An 18779-nucleotide genomic window follows, 5' to 3' on the forward strand; every position below is an offset into this window, starting at 1 on the left:
ATCCTTATCTTGCTGTTCCCACAGATGATCCTGTTGAATTCATGTGCACCCTGGCACAATAATGCTGTACAGGCCCTCTGCTACACAGAGGTTGTGCTGGAGCCTTTCAATATACATTTTGGCAGTTGCTAGCGAACTATATGGAAGTAAATGTGTAGGTAATATCATTTTGCATTCCCTCATCAAGAACCCAATGCTTCTTGCTCAATGAAAATTCCTGCCAGGACTTTTTTGTTGTGCGGAAATAATTCTACAGTGTTCAGCCTATGAGCTTTTATTATTTCTAAAAGAAGGGGTAACACTGAGGTATACAAATCTCCAGTAATTAAAGATACGATGTTACTTAACCTTTTTCATGCCTCTCTACATCTGTCACACATTACACCCAGCTGTGAGCTGTTGCCCATGCTTGTCTGTACAGTTTAATCAGTTTGAGTTCTCTGATTCTGCTAATTTCTTGGTTGGTATGGTTACTGGAGTGCGAAACCCCTTCTGTGAGTCTGGTGGCCAGCACTGTACTTCTGTGAGTACATTTTTGTTATTATGTGACTGTTCTCTGTGAATAAATGTGAGTCTAGGATGTCTGGGTGACAGTTCTACATATAGCACTAGCATAACACTTTCCACGTACCAGACCCTGTGTGCAGTAAGTTGCACACTGCAGTAGATGAATTCTCTCTCACTGTTTTTGCAGTGACACAAAAAGGTGGTAATATGGCCAGTGAAGAATTAGTGTCCTGGTTTATATTTAGATGTCTAAGGCAACTGTTTATTTCCTATCATCAATGCCTAATGATGCACGGAAGATACAGGAAGTCATGTTGCTGCCCCGTTATGAAGTGTCCAGCTTTTGGCATGAAAGAACTTTGAGCTGATGATAGGTGTCTACTTAGTTATTATGTCCATGAATTGCAGACAGTATACCAGATAAATTTAAGAAAACTTGGATTTTTGGTTAATATGACTCTTCCTCAAGTTAAGGTGTGAGAACCAGAGAGCTCTAACTGAGTCCCAGTAGCACTCTCTGTTGCCAGCTCGTTCCTGTTGCATCGAGCCATTCCCAGCTGATGCATGCCAGCAGGAGTTATTTCACTCTCTTGGAGAAAAAAGGCCTGGCATGAAAACGATTACCTCAGTCTATTGAAGCAAGAACTCAAAACCTGCATTTTATATGCTTCTGCCTCAACAGCCATTGATGATGATGGTCTTGTGCCTAAACAGAGAACTGAGATCATTTTTCTTCAAGTAAACAAAGAATTTTTGGGCAATAGACCTAAAACTTGTGTATTAAATAGTAGCTTAGTTACTGCTAAACATAAGATTATGTAGGTAAGTCTCCATATAATGCTTTATTTTGCATGTGATGTCTCCTTTCTGATGCAGGTGTAATTGACTGAGTTATTTACACTGTGGCTGCAATTTGAAGCTTTACTTAGTTTACAGGATATTGTCATATACTGTGATTTTTATTCATACTTAACCAGATCCAAATTAGTCTGGCTAGGGCTGGGTCATCTGATTTATTTGCATTTGCAATGAAATAAAAACCTGAATTGTCTCCATCTAAGTAGCAATAGACTGTTTTGAAGAAAAGATATTTTTGAATGCAAACAGGTAATTAATTATCCAAGGTGTTGTTATACAAGTTGTGCAGGTCTCCTTTATAATATTCCTCAGAAGCAGAGATTTACAAAAAGCTCTTTCTAGCCCTGCTAGCCTGAAGTCTGGATTTTGAAGCATATTATTCTTTAAAATATGAGACGGTAGTAAGCTTGCTTTTCTAGTTATTGAAATTAGGACAAAATATATTCACTGAGTCCTATGCTTTATGAAAACGACTTAAATCATTGCTTTTTTTTTCAAACTTTTTAAGGCAATATGCCTGATTTTCATTTCACAATTGCTGGTGTCAAATCAGAGTAGCTCCTCAGGATTTGTCAGTTTGCAGCTTGGGTGGAGACTGGCTTAAATCACATTTAGGGAAGAGACCCTTGCGAATGCTAGCATAGTCACAACAGCCCTTTGAATACAATTTTTGTCATTTTAGTTAACGAACTAGTCCCCCCTTCCCCAGTGCTTGCTTTCAAATGCCAGATCCAGGTCATTTTATCAAGCCAGAAAGAAATACATATTTTGAAGTTTTCTCTTAGCACAGATATTTGTGTGATCAAACATTTACAGAGCTTATGTCCTCTTACCGCAATTAATGTGCCACTTCCTAAGCCTATCAACTTCATAGGCTCCTGGGCTGAGTTCTGGGTTGATGACAGTTAGGGAGGCCAGTTCAGGCCATTAGTGTAACCATGTCATACCTGTGCTGCTTACATTGCCAACACCTTTTTGTTTCTGCTCTGCACCAAGCCATAGCCATGAAATGCTGCGCAAGCAGCTGTCTTGTTCCTTCTTCCAGGTGTTGAGCATGTGTCTATATATCTTCTGTCTAAATATTCAAATACCTTGTCTAAATGTCTTTGTCAGAAGCTATAAAGAGGCGATGTCTCCCTCAGCTCACCCCCATCACCTTTTTAAAAAAACTTCTTATTTCTTGTTGGAAAAGTAATTTAAAAAAAGCTTTTGTTCTGCTAACAAGAAACTTGTTATGTTCCAGTTCCACTTAATTCCATTTTCCTAGTCATGGTATTTCAGCAAAAGGAACACATACCTATGTGTGTCTGAGGGTTGTCACTTCATTGTGACTGTGATAGAAAAAAATACCGTAGAGTCAGATTCCTTTTCCACCTAAAGAAAATGCAGCCTTCTCAGGTTCTTACACTCAGGTTTTACAAAGAAAAGTAAAGATTTTAAATATCATGGATCTTCAGCTATGGATAAATTGCAGCAGCATTTAACAAAACAATGTCTGACTTGCATGCTGGATTGAAGGTCATAGTTACCTGGGTATATAAAAATCTGTGTTTAGTTCTTTGCATGCAGCCATTTTAAGGTGGTCAAAGTTAAAAGGTCATGGGTGAACTGCTGTGGAAAATATCAGCCTTACCAGCTGTTGCATTTTTAAATAACCTTTCACTTCATTCCGTGTAACAGCAGCTTTCATTTCACTTTAGCCCCACACATCACTTATCCTTCACCCTAATGAAAAACACTCAAAGGACTGAACAAAACATGAATACTTAGTAAAAGCCAGCAAAGCTTGTTACGTCTGATTTCCCACTATACAATGATAGCTCTTTTTTCAGGGATGCTGCCTATGGAATAAGAGTCACAAGTATGTTGCCTCAGTCATATGTGAAGGACAGTTTCTTCTCTCTGTGGGAAGCTTAAACCCAGTATTCCATAAACCAAACAAATTTTGCAGGCTTGTAAAATCTGTGTTATGAGTGTTTGTGTGACAGTATGGCCTTTTGGAGGACCTCGTCCTTGGATGCTAGGTAAAGGGTAGCAAATGCAAAACAAGCACTGGCATTCTTCAGATCATTGCAGTGCCATCAGATGAAGCAGGGTTATCTCCATGTGTCAAACTGAATTTTTGTTGAATTAAGTCCTTAGCTGTAAAAGCTGTAGTGCCTGCCTCTTAGACTTTTGCAACAGAGATCTTTTTAGGTTCTGCAGCATAACATTCAAAATAAACCAGCAAACAACCCAAAATCTGTATGATTACAGGTAAAGAGCTTAACTTTTAGATTTACTAATGTCAAAACAGAAATTTATTTATTAGAAGATGTTTGAGGACTACAAATAATATAATAGAAATAAAAAAGCTGGAAGAGATTATATCTGCAATTCCAAATAAGTAATGTTTGTCACTAAACTGAAACACTATGTTGAAAAATTGAGAGACTGCTCTGTATTTTGTTAGCAGGGCAACATCATGTTGATAGCTGGGTTCAAGTTGTTAAAGCATTTTGCATATCTTACACATCTTACCTTATCTTTCCTAATATTTTTCCTCTTGAAAAAGAATACTATCGTGTGCTTTAATAAATTTCCCCTTGAGAGGGAATATTTTTTCAGGTGAAAGTTCACAAAAAATAAAGGTTTGAAATTCATAGTAAATGAAATTGTGAGAGCCATTCTTTAGGTTAATTTCAGCCCTACTGCAAGATTAACAGTTTAATCACAGCAATCTTAAATTTGAATACTGAATTGATGGACAGTTACAATACAGTTCCAAAAGGTGCTTGCCTACCTACATATTGATACTTGGATAAACATGATCCTTCTACTGGAGTTACACATTTGGAGCTGTGTATCACATCATATCTGTACCAGTGTTGGTCCCCATGTGTAATGAGCTGGTGCAAGAATTTACTTGATAACTGTGTTTCAATTATCATTATCATTAAGGAAATCATAGATTCATGGGGTAATTCAGTTTGGAAGAGACCTCAGTAGGCCATTTTAGTCAACCTCTGTCTCCAAGAGCATAACTTAATTATTTTAATTATCATTCCACAATAATTTAAGCATTGTCCCAAATAATGAACTGGACAGACAGTAAAATGCATTGTCTCACTGCCCCAGTCTCAGGACAGAGTTCAATTTACATAAAAAGATGTGCTTCTGATCTGCAAGAACAGGGTTTCTAGGTTCTGATACAGAAAGCGTAAGGGTGAAACATCCAGATATCAAGCAGCACAGGTGTGTCTATGCATGAGATAATTAAGGGAGAGCTTATTAGTAGAATTATGTGAACCATGCACTGAAATAAATATGTGCTGACATGGTAAATAAACTGGCTACAAAAGGAAGTGTTTTAGGATTGGATGAAACTGTGGCTGGAAAAGGAAGTATTTTAGGAGTGGATGCTGGAATTTCCTTTTCACTGAATGTAGTACTCAGTTTTCTTAAATGACTTCATTATTGCAAGTTAGTTTCTCTTTGTAGCTATTGGGTAAAACTGGGTTTAAAATCTGTATAGATGCAGAGATAACTAAATGGGAACAGGGGGCACACACACGCTTATTTTCAGTTAAGTCATAAAATCTCTGAAAGCTTTGGTGGGATGTGATAGGGATCTCCCATGATTTCTTTGCACCACTGTCTTGTTTTCAAAGAAGCTCTCAAATCTTCAGTGTAACTTACTCAGTTTATTGTCTATGTCAGTCTGTTATTCTGCATTGCCAAGACCTAGATCAAAATGCCCAGGAGTTTGACAATCAGTATTTTTTCTGCTTTATCTGAATTTGATAGAGAATTTTCCAAGGAAAGAGAAAAAGCCAAGGCCCGAGGGGACTTTCAGAAGCTACGTGAAAAACAGCAGCTTGAAGAAGATCTGAAGGGATATTTAGACTGGATTACACAGGCAGAAGACATTGACCCTGAGAATGATGAAGAGGTTGATGAAGAAGGCAAGCGGAACAGTATGTGTTCATTACTCTCTACTACTTCCATGTGGGGCAGTGTGACTGCTTTTAAGGGTGTTACACTGGGGTGAATGCAGCCTGGCTAATGTCACTTTCTGATTTGTCAGTTTGCAAAAGCATTTGTTAGCAGAACAATCATGTCTGTTAATATGTTGAAACATAGTCATAGAAGATAATCCAGAATCTGCCAACAAAACTCCGCTCTGTGCTGTCAATGTGCAAATCATTGTCTGCACTCGGTCACTACTGAGACTTAAAACCTTTGCTTTACTTGTGTTCTGTAAAAAGTTAGTGCATACAAGCTACATGCCTCTAAGTATAATTGTCAGTTCTTAGTGAAGAAGAATATGTGTTTACCTGTAGGTGCATGCAATAGGAATAATAATAATTATATTAAAAACGTAAAAAATATGGTCAAGACATAACCTGGTGCTAATAGTGAAGGGGTGTTTTAGGGTTTGTTTTTTTTTTTTTTTTGTTGGTTGGGGTTTTTTGGGGGTTTTGTTTTGAGCTTTGAAGTAGAGAAATTACATTCTTGATCTTTCTGATTTTCAAGAAGACTATTGAAAATCTCTTTTACTAGATGTATTAAAAGTGTGAAATAAATGAGATCCTGTGGGATTTTGGTCTGACACTAAGAAGTATAATTACTTCTTACTTACAGTGTATTTATTTGACAGTATAGTGTATTATGGGAAAGGTAATATGTGCTGTAGTGGCCCTCTAGTGTTTTGACCTGAGTCATAACGTAAAGGAACAAGCTAGTTTCATGATAACTGTGACAACTGTAAAAATCATAATTGATTTCTCTATTACAGAAATTCTGAGTAAAAGCAGTATTTTAATGTTTAGGAGAGGCTATTTTAGCCTCTTCACGAAGTGCACGTAGTAGTGGTTAAAATTTGCATGAGAAATTTTAGTGATGTACATCAATGAAAATATGGATTCAGGGTGTTGTTTTTGGTTTACAATTTAATATGAAATGTAAGATTAAAGTCCAAATTTCACTATATGTACTAATGCTATACAGCATTATCCTATAACATTATTCATCTTATTATTCATCTTGTTATTCATCTGACACTCTAGAAAGTCATGGTACTTTTTCATTTAGATACCATAAGTATATGTAAGAGAAAGCATCTATAAGTGGTTTGTCAAAGGCAACTCAGAATATTATTTTCTGTGTTGAATACATTAATACTGTTCTTTTTCTTACAATGCTGTTAATTGATCATTAACTGTTCTTTTAAACCACAGTACCTTTCAGAAGTAGTAAAAAGTGAAAATTTTGTGGTTTGATACTGAGGTATCTGTTTAAAAACTTATCTCTGTCTTGCATGTAGTTAAGTCACTTTTAAAAATTTTATGGGTTTGAGTTTCAGAATTTTATTAGACCTTTAGTTCATGATAAAAGCAGGGTATGCATTTTTGTTGCTGACTGGAAGGAAACAAAGATTTTATGAGAGGCTGGAAGGCAACTTGTGGGTTGATGTTGATGCCAGCATCACCCAAAAAGGAATAATTTATGTCTATGTGAAAACTGTAGCACAGAGTTTTTATCTAGAGCAGAGCAAAAAAAAGCCAAAGAATTTACTATGTGTTGTTGTTGCGACTGATATTGTATGGGAGGGCTTGAGTATCAGTATAAAATCCTAAGACTGAGGAAAAAAAAGGTTGAGCATTTTATTGAGTAGATACCCCTTGTACAAGACTGCCATGCAGGATTGCAGGCGATGCTGAATTTGCACAGAGCATTGGTCAGCTGTCCTGTCAGCTCTGGTGCTGATGGACTTGGTTTGCAGTGTGCAGGTCAAATCCCAGGAATTTATTGCATCCTGTTCAAACTGGATTTGTGTTAACATGCTGCAAAAGAACCATTTGCTCCAGCATTCCTGAAAGAGCTTCTAGGTTATACAGGTCTTTCATAAATAAAAAAATACATGTTTGTATTGTGTTTGAGAGAGCTTTGGGCTCTAAAATGTTAACTTAGACATAATTTTAGGGTACGTTGAGAGTTGGAGGAGACTTACAGAGTAAAACTAGGAGAAGGAATGTAATTACAAGAGCTTTAAAACAATCCCAAGAATTTATTTTCAGGTATGCATTTGTATTTGGAGTGGAAATTTCCAGCAAAGAGGCAATCTTCTAGCACACTTCTGGGTTTGTGCACATGTGCTTAAATATGTGACTTGGATTTTCATTTTTATTATCAGCTGCAACAGGGTGTAAAGGAAGAGTTGCTGAATTACTCCACCTCCTTGCATTCCAGACATGCTTTGCTGCATATTACATGGCATGGGGAGGTAGGATGAGAAGCATCACAAGGTGTCCATCCATTTATTCCATGAAAAGCTTTTGGGTTAGGAGCATAGTTGTAGTAATGTGCTACCTGTTTTAGAATGAGGTGAAATTTAGCAAGTTATCACCAGTTTAATGATCTTGAGCAGTAAGCCTGGGAAATGAGCATATTGAAGATATAGTGGTGATGTGTTTCTAGAAGTGTCTTTGAAGCATGATGCAGGGCTGGGTCCTAAAACAGGCAGAATAACAATTTGCAGGCTTCTGGGCAGCTGTGTCCCTACTTTGAGTACCTAAATCTCTGGATGATGAAGACTGCTGATTTATTGTGATGAAAGGTCACCATAATGCTCTTCAATGATGTGGAAGAGCGCTGGGTTTAGGATACAGAAGATCTTTCTATGGCAGCAAAAGGTACATATTTCAAAGGCAGTTAAATCAAGGATTAATAGGTTCTTACATAATACTTACAAAGTGTAATTTGTGTAATTTAGGTTTCTGCAACCCAAGCATTTTAAAATTTCTAACCAAAGAAGCCATTAAGTTGAATTATTTGTATATGAACCCTCTGTATTCATAGATCTCGGTTGCGGATGGTGGGCAGGTGTTCAGTGCCATTGAATACTGGAATACCTTTTAACTACTAGAATTGTAACTATGCCTTTAGTAGAAGTGGTAAGTTTTTATAATGAAGCAATAACTAGTTACCCCCAGGTCAATGAAAAAACGTCCAGTGACTTCAGAGCATTGTGAATGTAGCTCAAAATGCAAAGATCAGCGCGAGGTGAGGGGCTGAACTCTGCGCAGTTGCGTTGCCGGTCATTTCAATTGGTTTTGCCTAACCTTGCCTGTATGTATGGGCACTTCTTTATTTTTTTGCGTTGCCACTGCTGCCATCTACTGTGTCCCTCCTGGGATTACATGTGTTTAACGCGAAGGGGTTACACTGGCTGACTTAATGGAAGAAAAGAAGAAAAGCAGGCTTAGATGGTTTGGCCGTTCTTCCAATAAACATGGTAAAACATGGTCGGATTTGCAGTTGAACTTTCTTTTGTCCTGATACTGCATTTGATGTGTGAGGTTTTGAAAGCACACATCATATGTGTTTTCTGCCACAAAGGCATATACATCCTTGGCATGTAGACTCTCGTGCATGCAGTCCTGCTGGTTTAAATGCATGTTTGAAATACACTGGTGCTGCTGCAGTGCTCTACCTTCCTAAAGCATAGGCTTTAATCTGTTTCAGTTTCCACTGTTGTGTTTTTGTCTGACTGTTCTTACTGAAGCATAGGTGGGTTTTTTTTTTTCAAAAATCTATTTTAAATTCATGTGTGAAGTAATTAAAGTACTTTACATACTTTATTAATGGATTGTAGTATAAGCTTTAGAACAGTGTGATTATAATATTATTTATTTATAATACTTCTAATGTAGAATCTAACAAAACATAACAAACTTTTAATGTGTCTCTTCTTCTTGTTGATGGTTTTGTTTCTCTAATTCTTTCCCACCCACAGTGGAGATGGACAGGGGTTTTAGAGTACAGTAGTTATTTTCAAATCTTGCAGTCTTTTAATACTGGTAAACATATGGTTTTTGACAAGTAGGAGGTCTACTTTTAATCCTACCTACAACAAAGTTATTGAAGCAACTGAATTCCTTGCTGCCCTAAGAGTCACTATTGTGGCTCAGACTGAGGCTGACAAATTTGATCCAGTTACTTTAGGGAAGGCAGAATATTAACTCAGAAATTGCTAGGACCTGATGGACTCATTTTCTACAAATACTGAGTGTGCTTGAAACTGTTTGTTTAACTGTTACATATATTGTTTAATAGCTCACACAGCTTTATAAGTTGCAATCATTTTTCCATAAAAATGGCTGAAAGTGGTTACAGTTTTACTTTGGATATGTGTTTCAACACAGCCTTTAAATGAGCAGATTCTGATGTCAGTCGTGAAACTGGCATGGAACTGGCTGAAAACTTGCTGTGGTCTGTGGTCTGCTGCAAATGCTATCTTGCTGCTAGTACCTGACCTTACCCATCGAAAGCATTCTCAAGCATGTGTGTACTGACTTAGTTTCATCTCTATCTTGCAGGGCAGGTATACATTTATGAGTAGGATTTTTTCCAAAGTACAAATCGGTGGCCTATTTCTTTCTCTATTTGTGAGAGTGCTAAACTGATCTGAATGGCTCAGATTTAGGCTACCACTGGTTAGAAATCCCACCCTAAATGTTTTGGAGTTTTTTGTTATCTCTACTTCTATTTCTTTTAAAAGCACCACATCTGTAGATTTTACACTGCTCCCAAGCTTCACAGTGTCATCCTTCAGGCTAGACGTGGTTCGTTCAGTGATGCTTCTGTTATGAAGACTGATAATTTTACTCTCCTTCCACTTCTGTGCAACCATTCAACCTTATATTGAGCTTCATTGGGCTGTCTATAAAAAGGGAATGGTTATTGTTGATAGTATCAGTGTTAAATCTGCACTAAGAAAACAGATACCTCACTACAGTATCAAGTAGAACATCTTTCAGGCAGCCCCTCCTTAAAGTGGATTTACCCCAAGGAGCTTCACAGTCAGAAGTGATAGTACCATTTCCTCCTGGTGTGTCTTCTGGGCATACAGCAGACTTGGGAAAATTTGAGATGAATTTGCAATGATAATGTTGTCTTTTTGGGGATTTTGTTGTTGCTCTGCCTTCCTGTTTGACTACCTCAAATACTTGGTGTAAAGGATTGAGAAAATCCATGTATTGATTTGAGAAAGAATTAGGAGTTTTTTGGAGCTTATGGTATTGGTTTGATGTTACTAGCAGACAGAAGCCCAGCTGGCAACTAAGTACCATGCAGCTGCTTGCTCACTCCCCCCCATCACTCCCCAGTGGGATGGGGAGGAGAACTGAAAAAAAAAAAAAGGTAAAACCCCATTGATTGAGATATGAACAATTTCATAATTGAAATTAAAGTAAAAAAAAAAATAATACAATAACAGTAATAGGAAAGAGAGAGAAGAATACCCACCCCCCCCCCAAGAAAAAAATCCTGCAGGTGATGCACAGTACAGTTGCTCACCACCTGCTGACTGATGCCCAGCCTGACCTGAGGCATCAAGTGCCTCCTGGCCAGCTCCCCACAGTTTCTACGCTGAGCATGACATGCTGCAGTATGGAGTACCCCTTTGGCTAGTTTGGGTCAAGTGTCCTGTGTTTGCTTCCTCCCAGCTTCTTGTGCCCCTCCTCACTGACAGAGCATGAGAAACTGAAAAGTCCTTGACTTAAATAAGTACTATGTACCAGCAACTAAGGTATCAGTGTGTTACCAACATTATTCTTGAACTAAATCCAGAACACAACACTGTATCAGCTACTAGGAAGAAAATTAACTCTATCCCAGCCAAAACCAGGACAATGTTTTGCGAGATTGATCTAAAATTTTACCAGTATAGTGCCTTTTTAAATAAGTGTGAGATTCTGTCCAGTAGCTGTTACTGAATGTTTGACTAGCTGTGCAGATCTTTCCACTTGTGAACCTCTTTTCCTTCAGCATGTGTAACCAGCAGGCCACTCAAGGTACATCAGTGTGGAAATGAGAACAACCTATGAATCAAAAAAGCATAGCGGAACTTGAACCAGATTAAAATTATTAATTATATACTTTCTAGAGAGAACATTTCCAACAGTAATACTTGCCACCACAATTCAATAAATCAGAGTGGAATTTAGCCCACTTCTGAATTCTACAGTGACACTAAATTGTCATATCATAGGATTATGGAATTTATTTCTTCCAGCTCCAGCTGGCTAGAACATACAGATGCTGATGGACACTGACTTGCTCTTAGCTATACATGAATTATGTCCTGGAGTGGTGTTTGAAATCCCTGCTGCAAAATCTGAAAACTGTTTAGAGTGAATAGTGAACATTATAATATGAGAAAACCAATCTGTTTTCTTATCCACAGGAATAAAATATAGTAGTTGATGTATTTGACCTATTTTGGTATATACTCAGGAAAGTTTTAAGCTCCATGCTATATGGGTTGTTTATATTGCCTAATGCAAGCATTCTTTCATTTGAAACCAGTTACAATAATTTCAGAGAGCTGATAATCTTTCCAGAAGAATGCCAGTAAAATAAAGACAAAAGGTGAACAAAGAATAGAGACAATTTGGTATCTATCTTTGAATGCTGGTGTTTATACCAGTTTCAAGATCTCAAAGCTGGCCTTATGGAGATCAGATGGTTTTTCAAAAGTTCATCCTGTGTGCTGTGCTTTGCCCAATGAACACCCCCCTTAAAAAGCTGTGGTCATGAAACTGAGTCTTTTCAAGCCTTGCTTTTATTAGTGAGACTGGAAGTGGTCATGCAGTGCTGTTGCTGTTTTCTCTGGGTAAAGATAAAATGACTTGCTAGCATTACTGGAGCTAGACTTCCACATGGGGCCTTTCTTCTGTCAAGTTTTCCTTCTGGCATATGAATTACAGTATAGTGGTAGCTCAATGATAGTTCTAATGTCTGAACAGAACTGTTTATGAGTGTGTTTTTTTTTCCCCTCTTTCATTTTTGTAACACAGCACCTTTAAGATGCCAATAGAGCAGTAGCACCATCTGAAATAGAGAGCAACAGTCTGGCTGTATTTAATAATCAGCAGAACTGACACTGCCTTCAGTAGGGATCAAGACTTTTCTTTGGTACTTTGTTTTTCTTTATGCAGTCATGTTCAAAAAGGGCTGGCATTTCTTTGTGGAGGTTAAGGCATCAAGTCTTGAAGTAAGATTATATTACTTTACACTTACTCTAAAAAATTATTTGGCCTTCTTAAAGTAAACGGCATTTGTGTGACACTGATGATTTATGAGGAACTGGATTCTAGGTACTCCTTTTAGATGAGGAAAGGGTTGATAAATTTGAAACACAAGTATGAGACACATTACACATATGTAGTACTTGAGAAGTGGACCTAGCTCTGTTTTCATGACAGCTTTTAGTAACAGTGTATGAAACAAGACTTCTGCATTCATATTTTGCCGTTGCCCATCACAGGTGCTAAAATATTCATCATTAGGTGGCTGTAATGTTGTGTTTCCTAATAGCGTGCAAGTCACCCAGCAAGAAAACTGCTTCAGTTCTTTACCAGACAGGGAAACTCCCTGCATTTAATGCAAAAGACCCTGGCATTTTTAAATAAAAAATATTAGTTCTGAAGATGTGAGACTATGTCTGAAATAGTTTTAGAATTTTTTTTTCTCTAAATCCTTTCTAATTTTAATACTTGAATTTGGATGTCATCAAAGATGGTTTGCTTTTGAATGAAGTTACTTTTGAACTTTTTAGGCTGTGAAATGCACACAAGATTATCAATGTTCAGTTTATAAAACTGATTTATAAAGAGAAGCATGATATTAGAAGCATGCAATTTCAGTAATATTCTGAATGAATCATCAAAACAGGACTTCTTGAAAGAAAGCTTTGTTGTGCTTACTGCCTAAAGCCCCTTGTTTATTCAAACACCTACATGAACATCTTTGATCTTTCTTTGTTACGCCAGTTCTGTGTTTAACATTTCATTTCATGGGACAGATTCTCAGCAGTTGCAAATAGCTGAACATAGACCTGTCAGTCTCTCTATTTGGATGTAATTGGTGGGGATGAAAACCAAGCTACCATCTACCACTTCCATGTATCTCTGTCAGAGTTGAGGCAATATATGAGAAGCTGTTACTAACAGTTCTCACTTTGTACTTGATCCTTAGACAAATCAGCAAATTCAGGGCCTGATTCTCAAATCTCACTTCTATTAGGATGTAATTAAGTCTGCTTCAAGCCTTGTTTATGTTACCAAGATAGTCGTACATCCCTAACAGAGACGCATTGTAGGCCTTCTGCCTTCAGTGCTCTCATTCCACAGACATTGGCTTAAACTCTCCCCAGCAAACAAACAAACAAACAACCCAAACAAGAAAACCATCAAAGCAGCAAAAGGTTCAGCCCAGAATACCTGTAAGATCTTTTGTTCCAGCTGTTCTAGTTTCAGTGCATCTTCCACCTCTATTTTTTTTCCTACTTTATGTGATATTTCTACTGTATAAACCATCAACATTAATTTTATGCTTTTCTTGTTAGTAGAGTTTTCTTTCGTGCTTGGTTTATAAAAATGGAAGTAGTGTTCTTCCCTAGGAAGTACTGAGAACTTTGGCTGTTCATCTTTTCCAAGCACCTTTTGACGTGTTTTCCCCCCCTCTATATTTCTGTTGACTTGAAGATAAATCTCTTATTAGACCTGCAAAAAGTAGAGGCTTTATTGCAATAGAACAGGAGATCACATTCTGTGTAAAGCTTTCTTGGCTATCAATCTAAAGCAATTTCTGTTTCCTCACAGCAAGCATGCCCACCAGTGAAACTGAATCAGTGAACACAGAAAATGTTAGTGGAGAAGGAGAGAACCCGGCATGCTGTGGGAGCTTATGGTGAGTACACAGGCTGCTTTCAAGTACTAACCCTCATCATCTCAAAATATAAAAGGATTGTTTTCCCCTGTTGTTTATTTAGCCAAAACTGCTTTCAAATAGTCAAGCTTTGTATGACACTTGGGTTTATTTTGCCTTTCTGCTGAAATGCTCGATGTAGAAGCTAGAAAACAATTCAACTAAACTTCTAGTGGGCCATGTTTCCTGAAGCCTTTTATAAAATGCAATGTCCGTAATAAAAAGAAAATAACAGAAGTCCGCTATGACATGTAAAAAGAAGCATTTCCTGTTAAATTGTTCATGATCTGGAGAATATGTATTTTGTTGGCAATAACTGAATATATGAGAGTATTTCTGTATCTCATGGTGTTCAGTATTTATTTGCTCAGCTTCTCATGACTTCCAAGGAGCTTCTACATAAGCAATTTATTTACTTATTTTTAAAGGAGACTTCCTTCCACTTAGAAAATTTGTAAAGCTTCAGGAATGGTATTTCAGAAAATAAATAATAGAATTTCAGCATTCATGATGCATTTTGTTAAAAGTTTGTTTTTGTGTAAATATAATTCCAGTATTGATTTGCAGAAATCCAAAAAGAACAAATTTGTGTTAATTATGTTCTATACATTCTTAAAAAATGTCTTTTCCCTTTCTTCTAGTCAAACCATCTCAAAATCCAAGTTCAGGTCAGTATTTTCCTCTCCATTGCTTTTTTCCTTCTTTGTGAATGTTTACATATCATGATGGTCTCATATAATTATTCCTTATTTACTGTACTTCGAATTTTACTGTGTGAAAATTCTTCCTAACAGTTACTGGTAAATACGAGAGTAAAGTATCCATGAACACTTTTGAAAACCAAAATCCCTGGTTTACTTTGCTGATATTTGTGGCTCTCTTTTCACTTACTAGGAACACTTGGGGATATGAGCTGCTATTTTCACATATGATCGCAGAAAGGAAGTATTACCAGCAAAACTAAGAATCAGTAGTCCTCATAATGTTGACACTGGATGTGCCAGTACAAAACCAACAGGTTTCCTTATTTTGATTCTGTTTTCCAGTCTTATAGGATGTGTATTTAGTAATTAGAAAGGGTAATGGAAAGCACAAAAGATACACTCTGTTTAAAAAAGTTAGGTTATTCCAGGAAGGAAAAAAAATAAAAGTGATTTAAAGTAAGTAATCAAGTGGTAGACCTAGTGAATCCTGAAGGGCAAAAAAACCACTCCTACAGCTGCAGACAACCCACAGAATAAATAATTTGCACAGAAGATTTTCAGTGATAAAAAGGGACAATCAAGAAGATTTGGCAACATCTGGCATCAGCAGTTTTGGCAACATCTGGAATCATTCAAGTTTTTTAACCTTAGTAAAACTGATTTCAGTGTTGGATGTTTAGCAAGTAATTCATTGGTAACAGCAGTGTATTCTCCTTGCAGCAATGAAGAGGATAGCAAACCCAGGTTTATTCTACTAGTCTTACTAGGTTTAATGGCCTACCAGTGCTGACCAGCTGCAAGCAGTTGGAGTGGACTTGTGTTCCTTCTGAATAGCTTGCTTTCTTTTTTGGAGAAGAGCTCCCAGGGAACAGTTGACTGGTGCTTTTCCACACTGAGAGGTTTTTTCATGTGATGCTATGATCAAGGTTCATTTTGTCATCCCTTTCACCCAGCAAACTGGTGACAGCATCTAAATGTGCCTCACTCTGCTGACCGCTGCAGCCAGTGAAGATCTGGCTATTTAGGATTGTAGTGAATGCAAAACTAACTTTTTAGAAGTTTTATCATTGGTTATAAAAGCTCTGTAATTTCTTGTATGCCCTCTGCTACAGAAACTGACCTTAGCTACACGAAATGAATGAAGCAGTTATGTCCATGTGGACCTTTGAGCTTAACCCTTCATAAGAATTACTAGGTGAGATTGCTTTTAGCTTGATAAAGAGAAGCAATTCAGTGTGCTAATGGTCTGAAATTCCTCTTGCCATTGCTTCCAGTTACCATTATAGTAGAAAAAATGGAACACTGCTGCATCTGTTTACAGAAGTTGTTACAGTCAGCAATGGGATGTTGGTGTCTTTCATTTGGAGGTGCTAGAAGTTTTCAATCATACTTAAACTGAATTTGGTAATGGGCTGTGTTCAGTGGTCAGGGGTGACTTAGCACATTCTAAGCCAAATGCTAAATCTTGGTCTAATTCTCACTCTTCTATCCTGATCTTTGCTCTAGACGGAGGAACGTTATTCTGCAATGGCAGTACACTGTGTTTCAGGGTAAAATAAATCAGGCTTGTCAGGGATATTGGTTTGACTGTAAACATCTTTGCCTTTGGATCAAAATAGAAAATGCTTTTAATTTCAAGCTAGCCCTACCTGCTGTACCAGAAGTGAAGAAAGAGGTTAATCCTTAGAAGAATGTTTCTATACAGTCAGACGGGTGCTTGATCAAAGGAATTACATCCTGGCAAGATGCATCAATTATCTGCCAGTTTGTTAAGTGGAGGTGTATATTAACCACACATTATGCCAGGATATATATGGATAAATATGATCTGTGCTGCATATTTGTAGTCTTCCAGGTGGAATTTGGAAACTTTTGATACTAGAACAACTGCTTTTTCTCCTGACATGGATGCAACAGAGCAATGATTAGAGGAAGATGGGGATCTGCTAGGTGAAGAGATTTGTGCATGTTTTCCTCTGTGAAGATCCCTCTTTTCAGAATTTGCTTCCTCATTTATCAGTATGGTCACCGAATCACAGAATGGCTGAGACTGGAAGAGACCGCCAGTGGTCATCTAGTCCAACCTCCCTGCTTGAGCAGGCAGGGTCACCTACAGCAGATTGCTCAGGATTGTGAGGTGGCTCTTGAATATTTCCAGAGAAGGAGACTCCACAACCTCTCTGGGCAACCACTTGATTAAATGAACACTTTACTCTTCAAGCCATGCTAAAAATCTAGTACTATGCCCTGAATCCTGTAACTAGAAAAATGAGGAGTGGAAAAATAACCTCATATGCTTCTGGTTTTTCACAGTGAATGCTCTGGTGCAATTCTTCTGTCCCATATTTTATAAATAAGAATAGTGAAATCTAGAGTATCTGCATAGATGTTAGCACTCACAATTACAGAAGAATTCATCTAGGGCATTAATATTTACTTCTCTTTAAGCTTACAGTCGAAAATATGAGGCATGCCTGTTTCACAGATACAGGGATTCTGCATGTGGTTCTAAACAGAAAGTCCAGTTTAGAAAAATACTATGTTATAATGAAAGGTTGCTGATACAAAATCAGCTGAAAATGAATGCTCCTACCCTTTGCATAGACTTAGTATCAATACACAAACACACGTAAATAGCAAGTAAAAAAAATAAACTTCATAGATTCTGCATGACTGACTCACACTGAGTTCAGTTAGACTCAGTGGAAGACTGGATTTATCATATCTGGATTCAAATTTAAGACCCGGTACCTAAAGGACCAGCTACACATGAATACCTGAGTGAATGAAAGTGAAACTGGGAACACATTTGTAAGAAGAATGATGTTCTTATAAATAGTTATGAACAAAAAATGATTATTTAATGAGAACAAATGCAGTACATAATTTGGTTTGTTGTAACAAAACTATGTCAACTATAAATGTCCTTTGTGATTTTAATGTTTATTCAGCTTCTATGTTTTTGTTAAATTTCATGAAAGCAATGTTATATCATTGCGAAGTTATCAAAATGGAATTTCTTTTAAAAATAAAAGGGTACATTTTGCTCTTCCAGAAAAAAAAAAAAAATGCTATTTGGTTATAGCTAGGAGGGGTGGTTGCAAAAAAATAGAACAGTGTCCAGTGAAAATAGTGTAATTTGTTTTCCTATCTTTTATAGCCACAGGTTTTCTGGCACAACAGGCCATCTAATTCACTCTGCTGCTTACTGTTTATTTCTTTACTTGTACCGATCTAATGAAGGTAGAAAATTACTCCTGTCCTCCTTTTTGATTTTTTGTTTCTGTAGTCTTTTTACATATTAGTCGTATTACTAATTTTTACACATTACTTACATTAGTCATATACTTCCAAATGTGAGTGCCATTGCACACCCTTTGGCAGTGCTGTCATAAATATATCACTTAGATATACTATTTTGTCAGATTCTACAGACCTCTGGGGGGGGGGAAGCACCTTGTTGGCTTCGGAGGGCTCTAAGTAATATGCTTTGGGGCTGCTTTTGGCTCCTCTGAATAGAGAGATCCAAAGAGGGATATTCTTGTCTCATTGACTTCAGTGACAGGCTGTATAAAAAAAGCTGTTTTACCTACCCAGGGAGTGAGCCATCTTAATGATGGCCATGGTTCACAGGGTACTCACAAGATAAGAATGTTCTTGAATACCATGTTGATTTAGGTCAGGACAGGATATTTTTCCTTTATATGGTTAGAATACTTCAAAGGCTTGAATCATCTTTGTAGTGATATCTGAAACTAGTGTTAGTTTCCAGTACTGCAAGTACAAATTTAAGGTGCATAAAGAAAACTCAGTTAAAGCTTGAATGCGGTGTCAAGCTCAGTTATATTTATGGTGATATTATTGCATATTGGTTCTATTTTCTGAGATAGATGTAAAGCATTTCTGATTTTAAAAATAGTAAATACAATACCTGATAATTCAGACACTGAAAGTATT

At 37.2% G+C, this 18779-nt stretch overlaps 1 protein-coding gene across 19 annotated transcripts in view; it reads left to right on the forward strand.

Annotated features, from left to right (window-relative positions):
- CACNA1D (calcium voltage-gated channel subunit alpha1 D) overlaps positions 1–18779 on the forward strand; it is a 189317-nt gene that overhangs the window by 94913 nt on the left and 75625 nt on the right. For all 19 annotated transcript variants that reach the window (XM_062610644.1, XM_062610656.1, XM_062610661.1 and 16 more), the window contains 3 exons: positions 5152–5321; positions 14013–14100; positions 14760–14786. In XM_062610644.1, the coding sequence (XP_062466628.1) occupies positions 5152–5321; positions 14013–14100; positions 14760–14786 (285 nt within the window). The remainder of the gene's footprint in view (positions 1–5151; positions 5322–14012; positions 14101–14759; positions 14787–18779) is intronic.

This window comes from Pezoporus occidentalis, unplaced genomic scaffold (assembly GCF_034315485.1).
Source record: "Pezoporus occidentalis ecotype Australia unplaced genomic scaffold, CSIRO_AGI_Poc_V1 ctg149, whole genome shotgun sequence".
Classification (NCBI taxonomy): Eukaryota; Metazoa; Chordata; class Aves; order Psittaciformes; family Psittacidae; genus Pezoporus; species Pezoporus occidentalis.